Below are 18,604 nucleotides of genomic sequence, written 5' to 3' on the forward strand. Positions count from 1 at the left end.
CATTGTATGTTTAATAGATGAATATTTTATGTAAAACTCTAGCTTTGTTAAAATGTATCACCTAGCACTGACCATTTGTTCCTGTAATATATAAGTTTAAGCATTTCACTTTTAGAATAAGTAACTGAATATTAAAAGTGAATTTCCTTGCACAGAATCTAGTGCTTCATGACCTGATTGGTAGTGAGGATGTGCACGTATCCCTGCTTTAAAAGTGCATTTAAAAAATTATACTAAAATGTATATAACATAAAATTTACTATTGAACAATTTTTAAGTATATGGCATTAATTACATTTATATTGTTCTGCAACCATCACTACCAGAACCTCCAGACTGGTTCATGTTCCCAAGCAAACTCTATACCTTAACCAATGTCCCCCTGGTTCCACATTCCCCTCACCCCCAGGCAATCATCATTTTCTTTTCTGCCTCTATGATTTTTACTACTCTAGAATCTTACATAAGTGGAATCATACAGTATTTGTCTTTTTGTGACTGGCTTGTTTCATTGAACATAATGCTAGAGTTTCATTCATGATGGATTGCAGAATCTCCTTCCTTTTTAAAGGCTGAATACTATTCCAACATACATGTATAGCACATTTTGTTTATCCATTCATCTGGCAGTGGACATCTGGGTTGCTTTCACATTCTGGCTAGTGTGAATGTTGCTGCTATGAACAGGGATATACAAGTATCTTCTGATCTAACAATCTAACTCCTGTTTTCTATTCTATTTTTTTTTTTTTTTTTTTTTGAAATTGGAGATCTAGCTCATGCGCCCAGGCTGGAGTGCAGTGGCACGACCTCAGCTCACTGCAACCTCCACCTCCTGGGTTCTAAGAGATTCTCCTGCCTCAGTCTCCTGAATAGCTGGGATTACAGGCATGTAGCCGCCCAGTTAATTTTTGTATTTTTTTTTTTTTTTTTTTTTTTTTTTTGAGCCGAGGTCACAAGCTCTGTATCCCAGGCTGGAGTGCAGTGGCATGATCTCTCCTCACTGCAGAAGCTCCGCCTCCGGGTTCGCCGACCTCCCTTACCTCAGCCTCCCAAGTGGCTGAGACTACAGGCACCACGCCACCGCGCCCGGCTAGTTTTTGTATTTTTTAGTGAGGCGGGGTTTCACCATGATAGCCAGGATAGTCTCGATCTCTGACCGCAAGTGATCCACCCGCCTCGGCCTCCCAAAGTGCTGGGATTACAGGCTTGAGCCACCGTGCCCGGCCAATTTTTGTATTTTTAGTAGAGACGGGGTTTCACCATGTTGGCCAGACTGGTCTCGAACTTCTGACCTTAAGTGATCTGCCCGCCTCGGCCTCCCAAAGTGCTGGGATCACAAGTGTGAGCCACCGTGCCCGGCCCTGTTTACTTTTGGGCATATACCCATAAGTGGAATTGCTAGTTCATTTAGCAATTCTATTTTAATTTTTTGAAGACTGAACACTGTCCACAGTGGCTATACCATTTCACATTCCCACCAACAGTATACAAGAGTTCCAATTTATCCACATCTGTCCAAACTTATTTTCTGTTCTTTGGATAGCAGCCCATGTGATGGGCATGAGGTGGTATCTTGTGGTTTTGATTAGCATTTCCTTAATGATTAGTGATACCTAGTATCTTATTAGATGCTTACTGGCCATTTGCATATCCTCTTAAGAAAGATGTCTATTCAAGTCCTTTGCCCTTTTTTTTTTTTTTAAGATAGATAGACTGCAACAAAAACCACATTCAAACCTTTGCCTCTTTTGAACCGAATTTTTTTGTTGTTGAGTTGTGGGAGTTCTTTATGTACATTAGATATTAGTCCTGTCTTAGTCTGTTTTGGATTGCTTTAAAAAGCATTTGGCCGGGCATGGTGGCTCACGTCTGTAATCCCAGCACTTTGGGAGGTCGAGGCAGGCGGATCACGAGGTCAGGAGTTCGAGACCAGTCTGACCAACGTGATGAAACCCTGTCTCTACTAAAAATACAAAAATTAGCTGGGTATTGTGTTGTGCACCTGTAATCCCAGCTACTCAGGAAGCTGAGGCAGGAGAATTGCTTGAACCTGGGAGGTGGAGGTTGCAGTGAGCCGAGATTGTGCCACTGCACTCCAGCCTGGGTGACAGAGCGAGACTATGTCTCAAAAAAAGAAAAAAAAAAAAAGAAAATAATGAGGCTGGGTAATTTATAAAAGAAAAGAGGTTTATTTGGGTCATGATTCTGCAGATTTTGCAGGAAGCATGGCACCAGCATGTGCATCTGGCAAGGCCTCAGGCTGCTTCCACTCATGGTGGGAGGGAAATGGGAGCCAGTGTACAGAGATTACAGAGCAAGAGAGAGCAGGGAGGATCCAGGCTTTTCTGTCTTTTTTCTTTTCTTTTCTTTTTTTTTTAACAAGTTCTCTCTCATGGGAACTAATGCAGTGAGAATTCATTTATTTCCAAGGGAGGCCATTAATTTATTCATGAGGGATCTGCCCCCATGACAGAAATGCATCCCATTAGGCCCTATCTCTAACAAATGGGGATCAAATTTTGACATGAGGTTTAGAGGAGACAAATATCCAAACCATAGCAAATCCTTATAACATATGATTTGCAAATATTTTCTCCCATTTTTTGGATTGCTTTTTTACTCTGTTGATGTCCTTTGATGCACTGAAGTTTTCTTCTTGTTTCTTTCTTTTAAGAGACAGGTTCTTGCTCTGTCACACAGGCTGGAGTGCAGTGGTGCTTTCATAGCTCAATGTAACCTTGAACCTGGGCTCAAGTCATCCTCTCATCTCAGCTTCTGGAGTAGCTAGGACTATAGGTGCACGCCACCATGCCCAACTAAGTTTTTTTTTTTTTGAGAGGGAGTCTCGCTCTGTCGCCCAGGCTGGAGTGCAGTGGCCGGATCTCAGTTCACTGTAAGCTCCGCCTCCCGAGTTCACGCCATTCTCCTGCCTCAGCTCCCGAGTAGCTGGGACTACAGGCGCCTGCCACCTCACCCGGCTAGTTTTTTGTATTTTTTAGTAGAGATGGGGTTTCACGGGGTTAGCCTGGATGGTCTCGATTTCCTGACCTCGTGATCCACCCGTCTTGGCCTCCCAAAGTGCTGGGATTGCAGGCTTGAGCCACCGCGCCTGGACTAAGTTTTTTAATTTTTATTTTTTGTAGAGATGAGGTCTCACACTATGTTGCCCATGTTGGTCTTCAACTCTTGGCCTCAAGGGATCCTCCTGCTCTGACCTTCCAAACAGCTGGGATTACAGGCATGAGTCACTATGCCTGGCCAAAACGTTTTGAGGAAATGTAATTATTTTTTCTTTTGCTGCTTTGGTGTCATATCCAGGAAACCAATCCAGTGTCATGAAGCTTTCCCCTATATTTTCTAAGAGTTCCATAGTTTGTTATTAGATTTAGATCTCTGTCTATGGAGTTAATTTTTGCCTGTGATGCTAGGTAAAGGTCCAACTTCATTCTTTTTTGCATGTGGATATCCAGTTTTCCCAGTACCATTTGTTGATGAGACTATCCTTTCCTCACTGAATGGTCTTAGCACCTTTGTTGAAGATCATTTGATCCCATATCTAAGGGCTTATTTCTGGGCTCACTGTTCCATTCTATTTATCTATCTTATGCCAATACCACCGTTTTAATTACTGTGTCTTTGTAGTAAGTTTCAAAATCAGGAAGCATGAGACCTCTAACTTTTTTAAAATTCAAGACTGTTTTAGTTTTTCAGGATTCCTTAAGATTTTTCTATTTCTGCAAAAATCAACATTAGAATTTTGACAGGACTGTACTGAATCTGTAGATTGTTTGGGGTAGTATTGACATATTAAAAATATTAAGTCTTCTATGAACACAGGATGTCTGTGTTTGATACTTTGTAGTGCCTTGTTTTGATTCCCTTCTCCTCTCCTTTTGCATTGTAGGAAAATAGGCTGTTGCATGGCCAAGAGTGTCTGATGCCATCTTGAAACAAAACTACCATGATGACTGGTGGTTGGCCCCTCCACAGCAAGGTGTTCTGCAGTAAGGTCTTTAAACAATGCCTATAGCATAGATAACCCCTCATAAAGATGCTATCAAACTTCCCCAGTGGTCACGTCTTGACAAGAAAGTCTGAAGGTGTGACCAGCTGCACATGTTTTATCCCAAAAGCTTGCTATATAAAGAATATCTCTGGGAGGCTGAGGTGGGTAGACTCCCAGAGCTCAAGAGTTCGAGACCAGCCTGGTCAATATAGCAAAACCCTGTGTCTACAAAATTAGCCGGGAATGAATGAACGAATGAATGAATACTTTCTGGATGGCAGGTGTGGACAGCCACCCGAGACATTGCTTCTGTTTTTAAGTTCCTATAAAATATTTCTCTCTGAGAAACTGGATTTTTCAGCCTCTTTCTTTGGCCTCTGAGTTTCCTCAGCTTTTGGGGGTAGGGCTGTTCAGATTCTACAAATTTTTTGTTTGTTTCCATAGGAATTACAAATAGTATCTTAGAATTATGACATTCTATCTTACATTGATAACAACTTCAGTCACATAAAAAAATGCTACTTCTTTACAGCTTCACCCCCTCTATGTTATTGACGTCATTTACAAACTACGTTGTTATATACTGTGTGGCCATTAACATAGATTTGTAATTCTTAATGAATGTGTCTTTTAAATTCTGTAGGAAAAAAAGTAGAGTTACAAACCAAAATTATAATATTGTTTTCATATTTGCCCACATATTACCTTTCTTTCTTTCTTCTTTTTTTTTTTTTTAGATGGAATTTTGCTCTTGTTGCCCAACCTGGAGTGCAAAGGCGCGATCTTGGCTCACCACAACCTCCGCCTCCCGGGTTCAAGCGATGCTCCTACCTCAGCCTCCCGAGTAGCTGGGATTACAGGCCCGTGCCACCATGTCTGGCTAATTTTCTACTTTTAGTAGAGACAGGGTTTCTCCATGTTGGTCAGGCTGGTCTTGAACTCCTGACCTCAGGTGATCTGCTCGTTCTGGCCTCCCAAAGTGTGCTGGGATTACAGGTGTGAGCCACCGTGCCTGGCCAATTTTATATTTTCCTATAGCTGTGAGTTACTATCTAGCATCCCTTCATTTCAGATTGAAGGATTCTTTTTAGCATTTCTGATAGGGCAATTCTAGTGGTAATAAACTCCCTCTGCTTTTGTTTGAGAATGTTTTAATTTCTCCTTTATTTTTGAAAACAATTTTGCTGGATATGATTTTCAGGTGACTGTTTTCTTCTTTCATCATTTTAAATATATCATCCCACTGCCTTCTGGTCTGCAAGGTTTCTACTGAGAAATCCACTGACAGTCTTACTGAGGATTCCTTGTATGTGACCAGTCACTTTTCTCTTGCTGCTTTTAAGATTCTCTCTTATTTGACTTTAGACAGTTGATTACATTGTGTGTTGTTGTGGGTCTCTTTGAGTTTATCTTCTTCGGAGTTTACTGAATTTCTTGTACAGGCATTGTGGTCAACAAAGGACTGCACATATGAAGATTATAATGGACCTGCTCTATACAGGTGTAGTATTTTAAAAAACCATTTACATGGTAAATGTAGTAAAAAACCATTTACACTGTAAAGGTACACTGTAGTAGGTGTAGTAGGCCATACCATCTAAGTTTGTGTAAGTATACTCTATGATGATTCACAACAACAAAACTGTCAAACAATGCTGATATAATGTGGCTCATGACCAAATCTCATGTCGAACTATAATCCCCATGTGTCAGAAGAGGGGCCTGGTGAGAATCGCAGGGGCAGACTTCCCCCTTGCTGTTCTCATGACAGTGAATGAGTTCTCATGAGATCTGGTTTTTTGAAAGTGTGTAGCACTTGCCCCTGTGCTCACTCGCTCTCTCCTGCCATCATGTGAAGACATACTTGCTTCCCCTTTACCCTTCCACTATGACTATAAATTTCCTGAGGCCTCCCCAGCCATGCCTCCTGTACAGCCTGTGGAACTGTGAGTCAATTAAACCTCTTTTCTTCATAAATTGCCTAGTCTCAGGTAGTTCTTTATAGCAGTGCAAGAGTTGACTACTACAAATGCTTTGCTCAGAATGTATCCTTGTTGTTAAGCAAAGCATGACTGTATTTGTATATCCATGTTGTTCCTCATATTTGTGAAGTTTTGGGCCATTATTTCTTTAATTAATATCTCTGCCCCTTTTGGAACTCTCATGGTGAATACACTGATCTGCTTGATGGTGTCCCATAAGTCTCTTAGTCTCTGTTAACTTCTCTTCATTCTTTTTTCCTTTTGTCTTCAGACTCAATTTCAAATCATTTGCAGATTCTTTCTTCTGCTTGTTTGAGTCTGCTGTTCAAGCCCTCTAGTGAATTTTTCAATTCCGTTATATCTTCAATTACAGAATTTGTTTGGGTTTAAAAAGTAATTTCTACCACATTCTCAGTTTGTTCATATGTAGTTTTCCTAATTTCCTTTAGTTTGTTGTTCATGTTTTCTTTTAGTTTTTGAATATATTTAAGATAATTACTTTAAAGCCTTTGTCTAGTAGGGCAGATATGTGTGTTTCTTCTAAGATAGTTTCTGGAGATTTTTTCTTTCTTGTGGGGGCGCGGTGTGTAGGGTCTCGCTGTTATCCAGGCTGGAGTACACTGGTGTGATCTCGGCTCACTGCAACCTCTGCTCCCTTGGCTCAGGTGATCCTCCCACCTCAGCCTCCCGAGCAGCTGGGACCATAGGTGTGCACTACCACGCCCAGCTACTTTTTTTTTTTTTTTTGGTATTTTTAGTCGAGATGGGGGTCTCACTATGTTGCCCAGGCTGGTCTTGAACTCCTGAGCTCAAGCAATCCACCTGCCTTGGCCTCCCAAACTGCTGGGATTACAGGTCTGAGACACGGCACCCAGTCTTTTGTCTGTTTGTTTTAAATGGGATTTTGCTATGTTGCCCAGACCAGACTTGAACCGTTGGATTTAAGTAATCCTCCTGCATCAGCTTCCCAAGTAAGCTGGGATTAAAGGTGTGTGCTATCATGCCTGCCTTCTTTGCATCTTTTGTTGAAAATTTGGAATGTGAAAAAACAGCCACCTCTCCTTACTTATTTCTCTGCAGCTTCACCAGCATCTGTTGTTTCCTGACTTTTTAATAATTATTCTGACTGGCGTGAGATGGTATCTCATTGTGGTTTTAGTTTGCATTTCTTTAATGATCAGTGATGTTCAAGTTCTCGCTGTTGCTCAGACTGGTCTTGAACTGCTGGGATCAAGTGATCCTCCCACTTTGGCCCCTCACAGTGCTGGAATTATAGGCCTGAGCCACTGCCCCTTGCCTCAGTCAGGCATAAAAAAAAAATCACATTTTTCTAATTTCTCTGTTTAGTTTAAGCCAGGGGTGTCCAATCTTTTGGCTTCCCTGGGCCACACTGGAAGAAGAATTGTCTTGGGCCACATATAAAATATATTAACATTAACGATAGCTGGTGAGCTAAAAGAAAAAAAATCACACAAAACCACTCATAATGTTTTAAGAAAGTCTACGAATTTGTGTTGGGCTGCATTCAAAGCTGTCCTGGGCCGCATGCAGCCTGTGGGCTGTAGGTTGGATAGCTTAGTTTAAGCCATAGGATTAAACATGCAGCACACAATTAGTAATAAATAAATGACAAAATTTGGCTCAGGCAAACAAGAAGGAAAGTGAAATCTATGGCAGAGATTTCACTCAAAGTATGGTCTGTGGACCTCTGTTACCTGCGAAAGTCACATAGAAATTTGATGTTACCCCACCACTTGTACTTTACAAGAGGATTAGTCCCCATGCATCAAAAATTAAATAGGCTGGGTGCTGTGGCTCATGCCTGTAATCCCAGCACTTTGGGAGGGCAAGGCGGGCCGATCACCTGAGAAGTTCAAGACAGCATGGCCAACATGGTGAAGCCCTGTCTCTACAAAAATACAAAAATTAGCTGGGCATGATGGTGGGTGCCTATAATCCCAGCTACTCAGGAGGCTGAGCAGAGTCGGCTTGAATCGGAGGCAGAGGTTGTAGTGAGCTGAGAATCACCACCATTGCCTCCAGCCTGGGCGACAGAGTGAGACTCCCTCCCACCAAAAAAGAAATATCTAAAAAAATCAAGCTAGTCCTTCACTACAGCCAATTCAAGGACTGTTCAACAGCAATGAAATTTACCATCAAACTCTGACAATGAGTTATTTTCAAGATTAAAAATTAAGAATCTCAAAGAACCCCTGAAAGACATGTATGTTGCTCTTTTATTATCTTTGTTTTACAAGCACATTTTAATAAATTGTGTCATAGCTCACCTTTGTGGCAGTGGTATGATGGTTAATTCTAAAGCAGGAAAAAACAGACTGCAGAGAGTCTCTCCAAGAATCTGTCATGTGTTAAATCAATTAAGTAAGTACCTGCTGTGTGCTGGACCCCTGTGCTCAGTATGAGGTTACTAAGATAAATCCCTGCCCTCTAGGAACTTGGTGTCTAAGGAGAAGCAATGTGTCAAGGTCCTTTCCCCTTGAGCTACGAATATGAAAATAAGTATATTTAGGTAGATAAATATATTTTACATACATCAAGTGAGATGCCTGGACAAATTCTATAACCAAACACTGGATAACAGTGAAAATAAAGTACAAAATTTGCCAAAACAAAACTTATCACCTTTAGATGACACAAAAATCCCCAAGACTTTACCAGCATCATAAAGTTCACCTCTGTAGTTAATTTTAAAAAGAAGTCAAAACAAAGCACCTACAGTGTATTAATAATCCTACTTAAGAATTATCTTTCTTTGACATCCGTATGGCATAGTTACCAGGCACATGCTTCTTTAATTACATGAATAAAAGTATAATAATCATCTTTGTCAGATACCTTACTTATAAATACTAGAACACTTGATACAAGGGGGTTTCATGAAGGACACAATTTTAAGAGGTCTCAAGGCACATAGGACAGAAATGATTTAACAGGCAAAGCTACAGTGGAGCCAACCCTGACTCCAGGTTCTTTTTCTTGAATGTATACATAGGAACTGTTAACATCCTGGAAAGTGGGTCTTTTCCCATCACCCTAGTCGACAGATAAAAAGCTGACTGTTAATGGTCTGCATGTAACAGGCAGAACTGGTACTGCAGCAGCACTGAAGGTACTATGAAAACTACTGCTTAAATTCAGGAGTGACCCAAGGCTTAATGTGTGTTGCACTGGCAAGAAACAGACCATATTTATTCTTCAAGAAACACTGTTATTACTATTTTCCTTCAAGGAATTCTGGAATGTCAGCTCACTGTGTGGGAATGCCTCTGGTTAAAGGGTCTCAATTAAAAACTTAGCTGGAGACCATGTTTTAAGACTACAGAAATAAAACACAGTAGTACCAGCAATATGAGGAAGAGAATTATAATCTTTCATGCAAGTGAAATGGTCTTGAAGTTTAAACAATAGGTGGCTGTTGTGACACAAATTCTGTATTACTAAAAGTTAAGGCCATGCTAATTGCTATCTGACATCCTAACCTAGTCAAAACAGTAACAAAGAACAAACAACCCAAATGGATAAGTGTAACTGTTTGTTAATGGTATCTACTCACATACTTGACATTCTTTTTACCGAATTTTTAAAGCTCAAAACCAGGGTGCAGCAAATATGTGAGAACACAGTAGGGTTTAGTCTCCCTCGCTCTCGCTTTCTGCCTGCTCAGACCTCAGACTGTGGGCTGGTCACTGACCCTCATACTTCTTCTAGGCCAGGGTCCAGTACAACTGAGGGGCCACGGTCACCCCTGCCCTGTGAACTTGGAGAGGACAATCTGAACTGTAGCCATCCACACTACTGTTGATGAGTCCAAGCTGTAGAGGCTCTACATGCACATGGAAGAACAGAAACAAGCTTCCACAACCATTGTGTCAGTCTGCATTCAAGATGCTTAATTCAAGTCAGCATTTACTGAGCACCTTTTCTGTACCAGGCCCTGTGCTAGATGCTCAAGATACACTTGCTCTCTCTCCTCCTCCCTCCCTCTCCAAAGTAGCTCTTATCTTCTAACAGTCAAAATCCCTCTCATAGGCTCACATTTTAGCTGCAGGCATAGAGACAACAAACAAATTAAGATATTTCAGATCATGGTGATAAATGCAATGAAGAAAATAATGCTTAAAGACATAGTTCCTAACAAATCAATGGTCATCAATGAGAAGAAATGCTGTAAGAAAATAGGCATTTTTAATCCCCAAACTTCCACACTTCTGTGAACCCAGGCTGCCTCTTGCATGAGGTTAAAGCAGATAATTGCTAAATTCCTTTCCGACTCAAAAATTCTATGATGCCAGGCTTAACAAGAACATTTTCTGCTGACTTGATCACTCCCATTAAGTAGTTCAATAGTTTTGACTTTAAAGTAACACTATTAAAATTTCAGTAAGGAAAAAGTACCATAAGGAGAAAAAACATTATATATAGCACAGGAATTATTATAAAGCCAAAAGAAACATGGACACCCATTAAAAGGTAAGAAATGTACATTTCCAATGCAATTACCAAGATATTTCTTACATTCCTTTGTATGCACTAGATTCTCAGTTCCCAATAAATCTGAAACATAGTAGGTGCTCAATGTGTATTTGTTGAACAAACAAATTCAGTTCCATCAATGATCAAAACATTCAACTCTCCAAGATTTCAGGAAATGGTATTACCTACTTGTGATAAAGACATAGTGGCTAGAAATCTTTATTACCTTCCTAGAGGGCAGTTAAGTGCCTGCCTTTTGCCTAATCAATTTAAATTCAATTCAGAATTTTCTTCTGGTGAAAGTTTATTACCTTAATATATTCAAAAAAAAAAAAGGCATTTTCTTTCTTTAGGGCTCAAAACCAGAAAGATAATACCTGGGCTGGAGTGTTTGTAGTCACAGGAGATGGCGATTCACTAACTTTTGGCTCACTTGGGGACGCGGCTGACCCCTGTGACTCCTGACTCGCAGGCTGGTCCGGAGACAAAGCGTCACTGCTGTCTTCATCAAATGAGAAATCGCCCTGAGTGTGGGGATAGTCCTCCTTCCCAACGCCTAAAGAAAGAAAGGATTTTTAACTAATGTTGGCTTTGGAATACCAAGCTTAATGTGAAGGAGGCAAACATCGTTTCCCATGAAAATTTATGAAGCTGCTTAAAAAAAAATTGAACACAATGTACTTCCCAGTGCAAGAATACACCACTAACCATGATGTATTCTTGGGTAAAAAAGAAAAATCAAACCTTCATTAGATTAAGACTTCGGGTCCAACTACCAGTTACATGAAGTACAAGTGCCAGGAATCTTAACACCTGGGGACGCAAATGCAATCAGTAAAATCCAGAATGTGGGACATGCTAGAGGACAAAACAAGCCTGTTTCTCAACAAACAAGTATTAAGAAAAAGAAGAAGAGCCACCCAATAGATTAAGATTTAAGAGAAGTATCAGGCAGAGGCAATGTGTGGACCTTGTTTGGATCCTGACGGGAAATCCAACTGTTAAAAAAAACACGTGACAGGCCGGGCGCGGTGGCTCATGCCTGTAATCCTAGCACTTTGGGAGGCCGAGGCGGGGGGATCATGAGGTCAGGAGATCGAGACCATCCTGGCTAACATGGTGAAAGCCTGTCTCTACTAAAAATACAAAAAATTAGCTAAGCATGGTGGCAGGAGCCTGTAGTCCCAGCTACTTGGGAGGCTGAGGCAGGAGAATGGCGTGAGCCTGGGAGGCGGAGCTTACAGTATGCTGAGATCACACCACTGCACTCTCCAGCCTGGGAGACAGAGCCAGACCCTGTCTCAAAAAAGAACACAACAACAACAACAAAACCAAAAAACAAAACACGTGATAAGGAGGAAAATGGGGCCATGACTAGGTATATATTAAGTTCCCACTTTAGGGAGCAACCCAGCTACACTGACGTCTCACATGATTTCTTCTTTTTTTTGCTAAAGCTTATGCCAGATATAAAAAGAGAAACATCAGTAACTAAGTGTGATAAGACCAGGATAAAATGGAGAGATACTACCATTCTGAACTCATCTGCTATTCACCTTGCTGAACTAACACTGAACATGCTATTTATATTTCCTAGAAGTAGACAGAAATAAAGTTAGTAAAAATATTAAACAGAAACTTAAGTTTAACTTAGAAAATTATTTCAATAATAATGCTACTTACTCAACAAGCAATTTTGAAAAGTTAATATCCTATCTTAAAAACTCTTGTCATTTTCATCACCCCTGGGGACTTCCTATGTTGCACTGGTATGACTTTAAAACTTAGGCAATTTGTAGTCAAGAAGTCTAAGCAGTACAATCACCCATGATTCCATGCAGTCCTAAAGAGATGGACCCCAAAAGGTGAGATGAAATCAGAATGTATGAATTAAACCTCAGACCTAACAAGGGAATCTGTTACTCGGCGGCAGATACTAGACTTATAATATGTAATGAAATGACAGTAACAGAAATCACTCTAAGTGTTAATTTCTAATTAACCCAGAAAACAATACGATTGGTGCTAGCCTTTAAATTATATTTGTTTTATCTAAAATTTCCACGTTTCTCTTTCTCCCCCCAAACAGTAAATTTTTAGAGTCTTGCCTATAATTGCTTCTTTAACACTGGAGTCCACAGGAAGGATGTTTTTCTCTACCAGCTCCATAGGGCCAGGTCTTTGAGCAATCTTTTCATTCAGATCATCTGCTAGTCGAGCTCTTTTCAACTTCATCTGAGTAGCCTGCAGGGATGGCTCTGCAAATGTTTCTAAAAGAGGAAACACAATTTTAACCATTACTCGAATTACTATTTCTATTCCATAATGTTATTTCAGGCCAACTAACTGAATTTAAACTGATTTAGACATATTTTTGTGTTCTCGACATATTTATGGAAAGAGAAAATGACTGTTTAAGAATGTTCCAGTATGCATTTTGTATTTTTTAGTTCTGGATAGCTTTACTTTCTCTACGTAATTTGGATGCCCACAGACTCAAATTAACAGGACCTTAAACCAAAAGTGGGGTACTGCTATTGTTTATTTATGGTGGGAGGGTCAAATTCACATTTATTAGGTATTGGGGATACAGAGGATGAGCGAGACAGATGTGGCCCACAGTTCAAGAAGTTGACAGTTCTGGATTTGGCTTCACTGGAAAGTCAATTCTTAGAAAGGAGACACTGCCTCTTAGGCTTATAAACTTCTCTTCAGAGGTCAATAGGAAGAGCTATCATTCATATTCTTGAATTGATCCCCTGTGTCTCGGTCGGTCATCATAATTAAGAATTTGGGTTTATTTCTGGATATATATCCTTGTGTCTGTTAGGAACATTCAACTATAATACACACTAATTAATAGTTGTATAGAGGCATCAACTCATCTACTTACAACTGCCTAAAATTGGTACAACCAATGTAAAACTATAAATACCATAATTCATCCATCTGCTTCATTCTGTCATATTTGTGTTTCTGGTAACTCTTGTTAATGCTTTTTCCATTGTTCTAAAAAATGTTTAGAAGTGATGAAAAATAATGATGTAGCGTCTACCCAAATTCCAAGTTGAAAGTTGCTTGCCTCTTAAGTTATACAGTAGAAGGTCTTTTAATGAAACTCCCCATAAGTTGGCTTAGGATGAACTGATATTCTTTATTCTGCAAGTATTAATAGAATGTTCTTGTGAAGCCCAAGGCCCACTGAAAGCACATGGCTAGGAGGTTACCTTGCAGCACATCTGTGCAGCTTCTCTATCCACCAGCTGAGCTGTATGCTTGCCAAAAGTGAGCCTTGATTGTCCACAAAATGATTCATATCTGTTGTGACCGCTATTGTGAGTGAATACAAAATTTAACTAAACGTTATGAGAAAATGATAAAACTTCAAAAAATAAAGGATCATTTCTTGGAAACTTTTTTTTTTTTTTTTTTGAGACGGAGTCTCGCTTTGTTGCCCATGCTGGAGTGCAGTGGCCAGATCTCGGCTCACTGCAAGCTCCGCCTCCCGGGTTCATGCCATTCTCCTGCCTCAGCCTCCCGAGTAGCTGGGACTACAGGCGCCCGCCACCTCACCCGGCTAGTTTTTTGTATTTTTTAGTAGAGACGGGGTTTCACTGTGTTAGCCAGGATGGTCTTGATCTCCTGACCTCGTGATCCGCCCGTCTCGGCCTCCCAAAGTGCTGCGATTACAGGCTTGAGCCACCGCGCCCGGCCCATTTCTTGGAAACTTAAATGCTTTGGAAAGATTTGATAAAGGTGAGTTTTTGATAAATCACTGTCAAATTCATTTGGGCAATTAACAACTGTAAGAAATTTGAGAAAAAGGTTGCGAAATCTGGGATTTTAAAGCTCAGATTGATGTGAACTCCATTTATTAAAGTCTTACCCAAAGAGAAGGCCCTAGCACAATGTTGGAATATTGGTAAATAAATGTAGACATCTACAGGTTAAAATGTGTGTCCATCTCATTTTTATCATTTTCCCATACAACCAACTGTGGCCCCAATCTTCTGAGATAACACTTGTAACCATACAAGATGATCGCTGGGGAGAATCAGAACATAAGAATCACTCTCAGGTTGATATTTCAATGCTTCTGGTTAAGATCTAGGTAGGACAGACTTCTGTCTTTCTCCTCTCTTACATTACCACCACCTAAGTGATAGCAATATGTATGGAAAGAAAATATTCTCAAGTAAGTAAAGCCTGGAATTTTGGTATGTTTCTGTTGCTGGTCTTATTACCTCTATCCCCATGACTGAGGCTGAAGTTTAGCTGCTGAGCTTCAGGAAGTAATTAAGACCTTTGCCTGCCAAATATCCAATCCAATCAAAATTGGGTTAATGTTAAAATACAGTTGGGAGTGGTGGTGGTTTTAAGATACTTTAAAAAATAAAATGACATTCTTTCTTATTTCAAAAATCCCAACTTAAGGACAGATGTCCTAAAAACATCACTTATGGTTCATTCATAAATACAGTTAGATTTTTAAATGGTGGGTAGTCGTAAAAAAAAAAAAGATTTCTTTTGAGAGTTAAATGTATTTTCCTTGATTTTAATTATATTAATAAAGCTTGTTACAGTTAGAAGACAAATTGAAACAGATAGCATTGTTACTACAAAAATGTCCCTTATAGGTCAAGATGTTTTCAGGCAAAGAAGCAACCACTTACTTGGCTACTTACCAGTAAACTTGCTTCTTTGAAGATTCACTTATCCCTGACTGGTAGCTGCTCTACCCTACTACTGGAGTTCTGGAAAAGCCTTTTTAGTCCAGCGGACTTCTGAGAACACAACCCAAAGTAGAGAAAGGGACATACCTCTCACCTCCTGCCCCTGGAATGAGGAGGACAGCCATATAATCAAAGATTCTTTACAACAGAAAAGCCCCTACTTGGGGTCGCAGAGACCACCTGGATGCTTGGAAGTTCTTTACCACATCCTTAATTTTGAGTTTTTTCTCTATCATAGCAGTCTGTTTACTCCCCACAGAGCTCTTCTCACAATCTGTAATTCACTTGTTTTGCTTGTTTGTTAGCAAAACTAGACTGCAAGCTCCGTGAAGTCAGGCATCCATCTGTCTCGCTCACTTGTTGGGTCTCTGGAGTCTAGCACACTGGCCAATGAAGGAACACCTCTAATCATGGTAGCCATATCACCTCCTGAAGATTTCATTTCTGGACATGTCTGACCTTTAAGATATTATTTCTTATGTTGAGCTACAATCTAATACTTGGTAGTATCGACCTAACTTAATACTAACTCTAATCCTATCATTAGGCCCAGAGAACAAACCTCCCTTCTACCTGACAATTGTCTCTCAATGTCTGAGAAGTTTTCAGACTGTTTCCGTATCTTCTCAATACTTAACAGACCCAAGGCTACCAAAGAATCAAGCTCCTAGTCTTAATAAATTCGTTGGAGAAGCAAAACAATGAAAGAAAATGTAACTTGGGAGTTGATGGTGGAGGTATAAGCTTTTGAGAATGCTTTGCCTTTAGAGAGAAAAACATCCTGGCCTGACCCATGTGTTAACCAAAGATGCAACGAAACTGTTCTTACCAGCCTCGTACGTGATGAAGCTAGATGACTGAGATCATTTGGCGGAGGTGGGTGGGAGGTGCTAATGGTCAGCTCAAGGTGGCTTGTTGTGGGTAAGTGGCAACAAAGAGAAAATGTTTGGTGTGGAACTGTCCTTACCAGCCTCGTACGTGATGAGGTTAGACGACTGAGATCATTTGGCGGAGGTGGGTGGAAGGTGCTAATGGTCAGCTCAAGGTGGCTTGTTGTGGGTAAGTGGCAATAAAGAGAAAACGTTGGGTATGGAACTGTACCACGTAGACACAGACAAGGTCCAACTAGTTGAAAACCTAGGGTTAGACTTGGGCTATTGCATTCTTTAGGACTTAAAAACTGGATATATGTTCCTCACTGGACATATATCCACTTTAGATGGGGTCCTCTGGACACTAATTTTTTTAATGGAACTGTATGGTAGAGGCATCTGTGGTACCAGCTGGTGTGGAAGTGTTAGTCTGTTAATTGGTTATGTGAAGAATCAAACCTTCCCTGTGTACCTAACATAATGTTTTAGCTTTGGGTCTTCATGTTGCTATCCAGTTTGGAGGAAGTAAGGCTGTGGGGTAAAAAGTTATTCAAATGGGAATAAACAGAAATGGTGGAATTCTCACTTCTTTTTTTTGAAAAAATACAGCAAATTAAGAAGAAATAAATCCTTTACCTTCTAAAATGTGCATCCTGACAAGTTCAGAACGATCTGGTCGACTCCGAATCTTGTGTTTCAAAAAGTTTTCGGTCTTTAAAAAGAAAAAAAGTCTTACCATAAATTATTTAATATTTATTGTGGTTTTAAATGTTGTTTAAGGTACTCTATTTAAATAAACAATACCCTTATGGTCAGGTGTTTGAGAGGAAGAGTAGAAATTAGCACTTAGAAAAACTATTATCCAACACATGATTTAAAGTGTAGCCTTCAAAATTGTACAGGGACTTGAAGAGTATGTTGGTACAAACTAAGCACTTTATAAACTTTTAAAACTTATCAACACTGAAAGGTCATGTTTTGAAGATAATTTTTTAAAGATAATTTTTTAATAAACATAGGATTTAAATCACTTAAATATCTAAAATCAATAAAGTCTATACTTCAGGTCCAGTAAAAATCCACCTAGATAACAAATTTCCTAAAAGTCTTAATGTATTTTCTTTGGTAAGTTCATATCCTTGATCAGATTTTCTTAATTAGAAATGTATTCAAGTCTTAAGGAAGAAAGCCTTCATATAGGTTTTATAAGACTATAAGAGATCATTATTGCATTCTAGAAAAATTCTTCAGAAAATTTTGGAATATGTTTATTTTCATGTTGCATGATAGAAATTTTCCCCAAAACAAACAAAATGAATGAATATTCATAATGGCATTTTTAAAGAAAAATCCTAACAATTATCATGTGCAAGTATGATGGTGCCATCTTAAAGAATAAAGCAGAGTTGAATGTAGCAATGTCTTCTGATTTAGCCATACTCCCCTACTGTTGGTCAAATGTACTGGTAACAGAGACCCAGTAGGGAAATCACCTAAGGATCTGGTGTCAGCACATCCTTGGCTGTCTCTCTGCAGTGGTAACAAATGACAGAATTACCCCCTCTTATGCCTCTAAAAACTGTTGTTATGCTCTGAGAGCAAGAAAGCGAAGAAGTATGATTTGTCATTTTTGTACAAAACTAGTAACTGGTTTTAAAAGAACAAAATTTGAATGTCATGTATTTTCTACAAACCTCCAGATCAAACTGTCCCAGAGTAAATATTCTCTATGCCATGTATCCTGAAAATACACTATATTTTTCTCTATTGACATGTTTAGGAGTAAGACTGCTACTTGTACACAAGTATTTTAGAACAGAGGGAGAGAAGGAGAGAGAAGTAGAACATTTTAAAGTGAAATGTCTTACTCTGGCTCGTTCCAAGCTTTTTATCTGTTCATGGAATGCCGCTGGGCTCTTCAAAGCTGTCAGAAAAGAAATGGGTTCCACAGTATAAATGGAGTTCATACTTCAATCCAATGTTATAGTATATCATGTTGACAAACCTATTATTAATAGATCACATCTACAGTTCCATTAATTTACTAGTTCCATTAGGAGACCCATACAATTTGAAATCTTAAATGTTACAAGATAAAAATTATGTATTTCACAAATAAAGTAGACATTTAAAACACAGTTGTATACAAAATGACAATGCAAATATCAGCTCAGACCAGTTTTGACTACTCATAGCAAATCTCCATTGCCAAGGGGACTGTCTGATGACTCCTTGATGAGTCTTTGCTCTTAATGGTCATATAAGCTATAGAAAAAGTCCGTATGTCCTTGGGAGTGATGTAACCTTGAACATCACACTGCACTTTGTGTCCAACAGATTTGCGGTATCATCTTAACCAAGGCTATGTTGCTGTTGGTCCCTGCAATAACCTTGCAAGGTAGGTATAAGCCCCAGGACAGGTGAAAGGCCCAAAGAGGTTAAGCGAATTCTTGAGGCCATACAACCAGATGGTGGTCAAAGTGGTATTTAAATCTAGAATTCTGAATTTGAAAG

General features: G+C 39.6%; 1 protein-coding gene across 13 annotated transcripts in view; it reads right to left on the reverse strand.

Annotated features, from left to right (window-relative positions):
* MRTFB (myocardin related transcription factor B) overlaps positions 1-18,604 on the reverse strand; it is a 203,500-nt gene that overhangs the window by 36,665 nt on the left and 148,231 nt on the right. For all 13 annotated transcript variants that reach the window (XR_002519153.2, XM_017953200.2, XM_017953202.3 and 10 more), the window contains 4 exons: positions 17,959-18,014; positions 16,727-16,802; positions 12,594-12,755; positions 10,863-11,041 (listed from right to left, as the gene is read on the reverse strand). Coding sequence is in view for 12 of the 13 variants with exons in the window: in XM_017953200.2 (XP_017808689.1) it covers positions 10,863-11,041; positions 12,594-12,755; positions 16,727-16,802; positions 17,959-18,014 (473 nt within the window). In the remaining variant the exon portion in view is untranslated. The remainder of the gene's footprint in view (positions 1-10,862; positions 11,042-12,593; positions 12,756-16,726; positions 16,803-17,958; positions 18,015-18,604) is intronic.

The sequence above is a fragment of the Papio anubis genome, chromosome 18 (assembly GCF_008728515.1).
Source record: "Papio anubis isolate 15944 chromosome 18, Panubis1.0, whole genome shotgun sequence".
Lineage (NCBI taxonomy): Eukaryota > Metazoa > Chordata > Mammalia > Primates > Cercopithecidae > Papio > Papio anubis.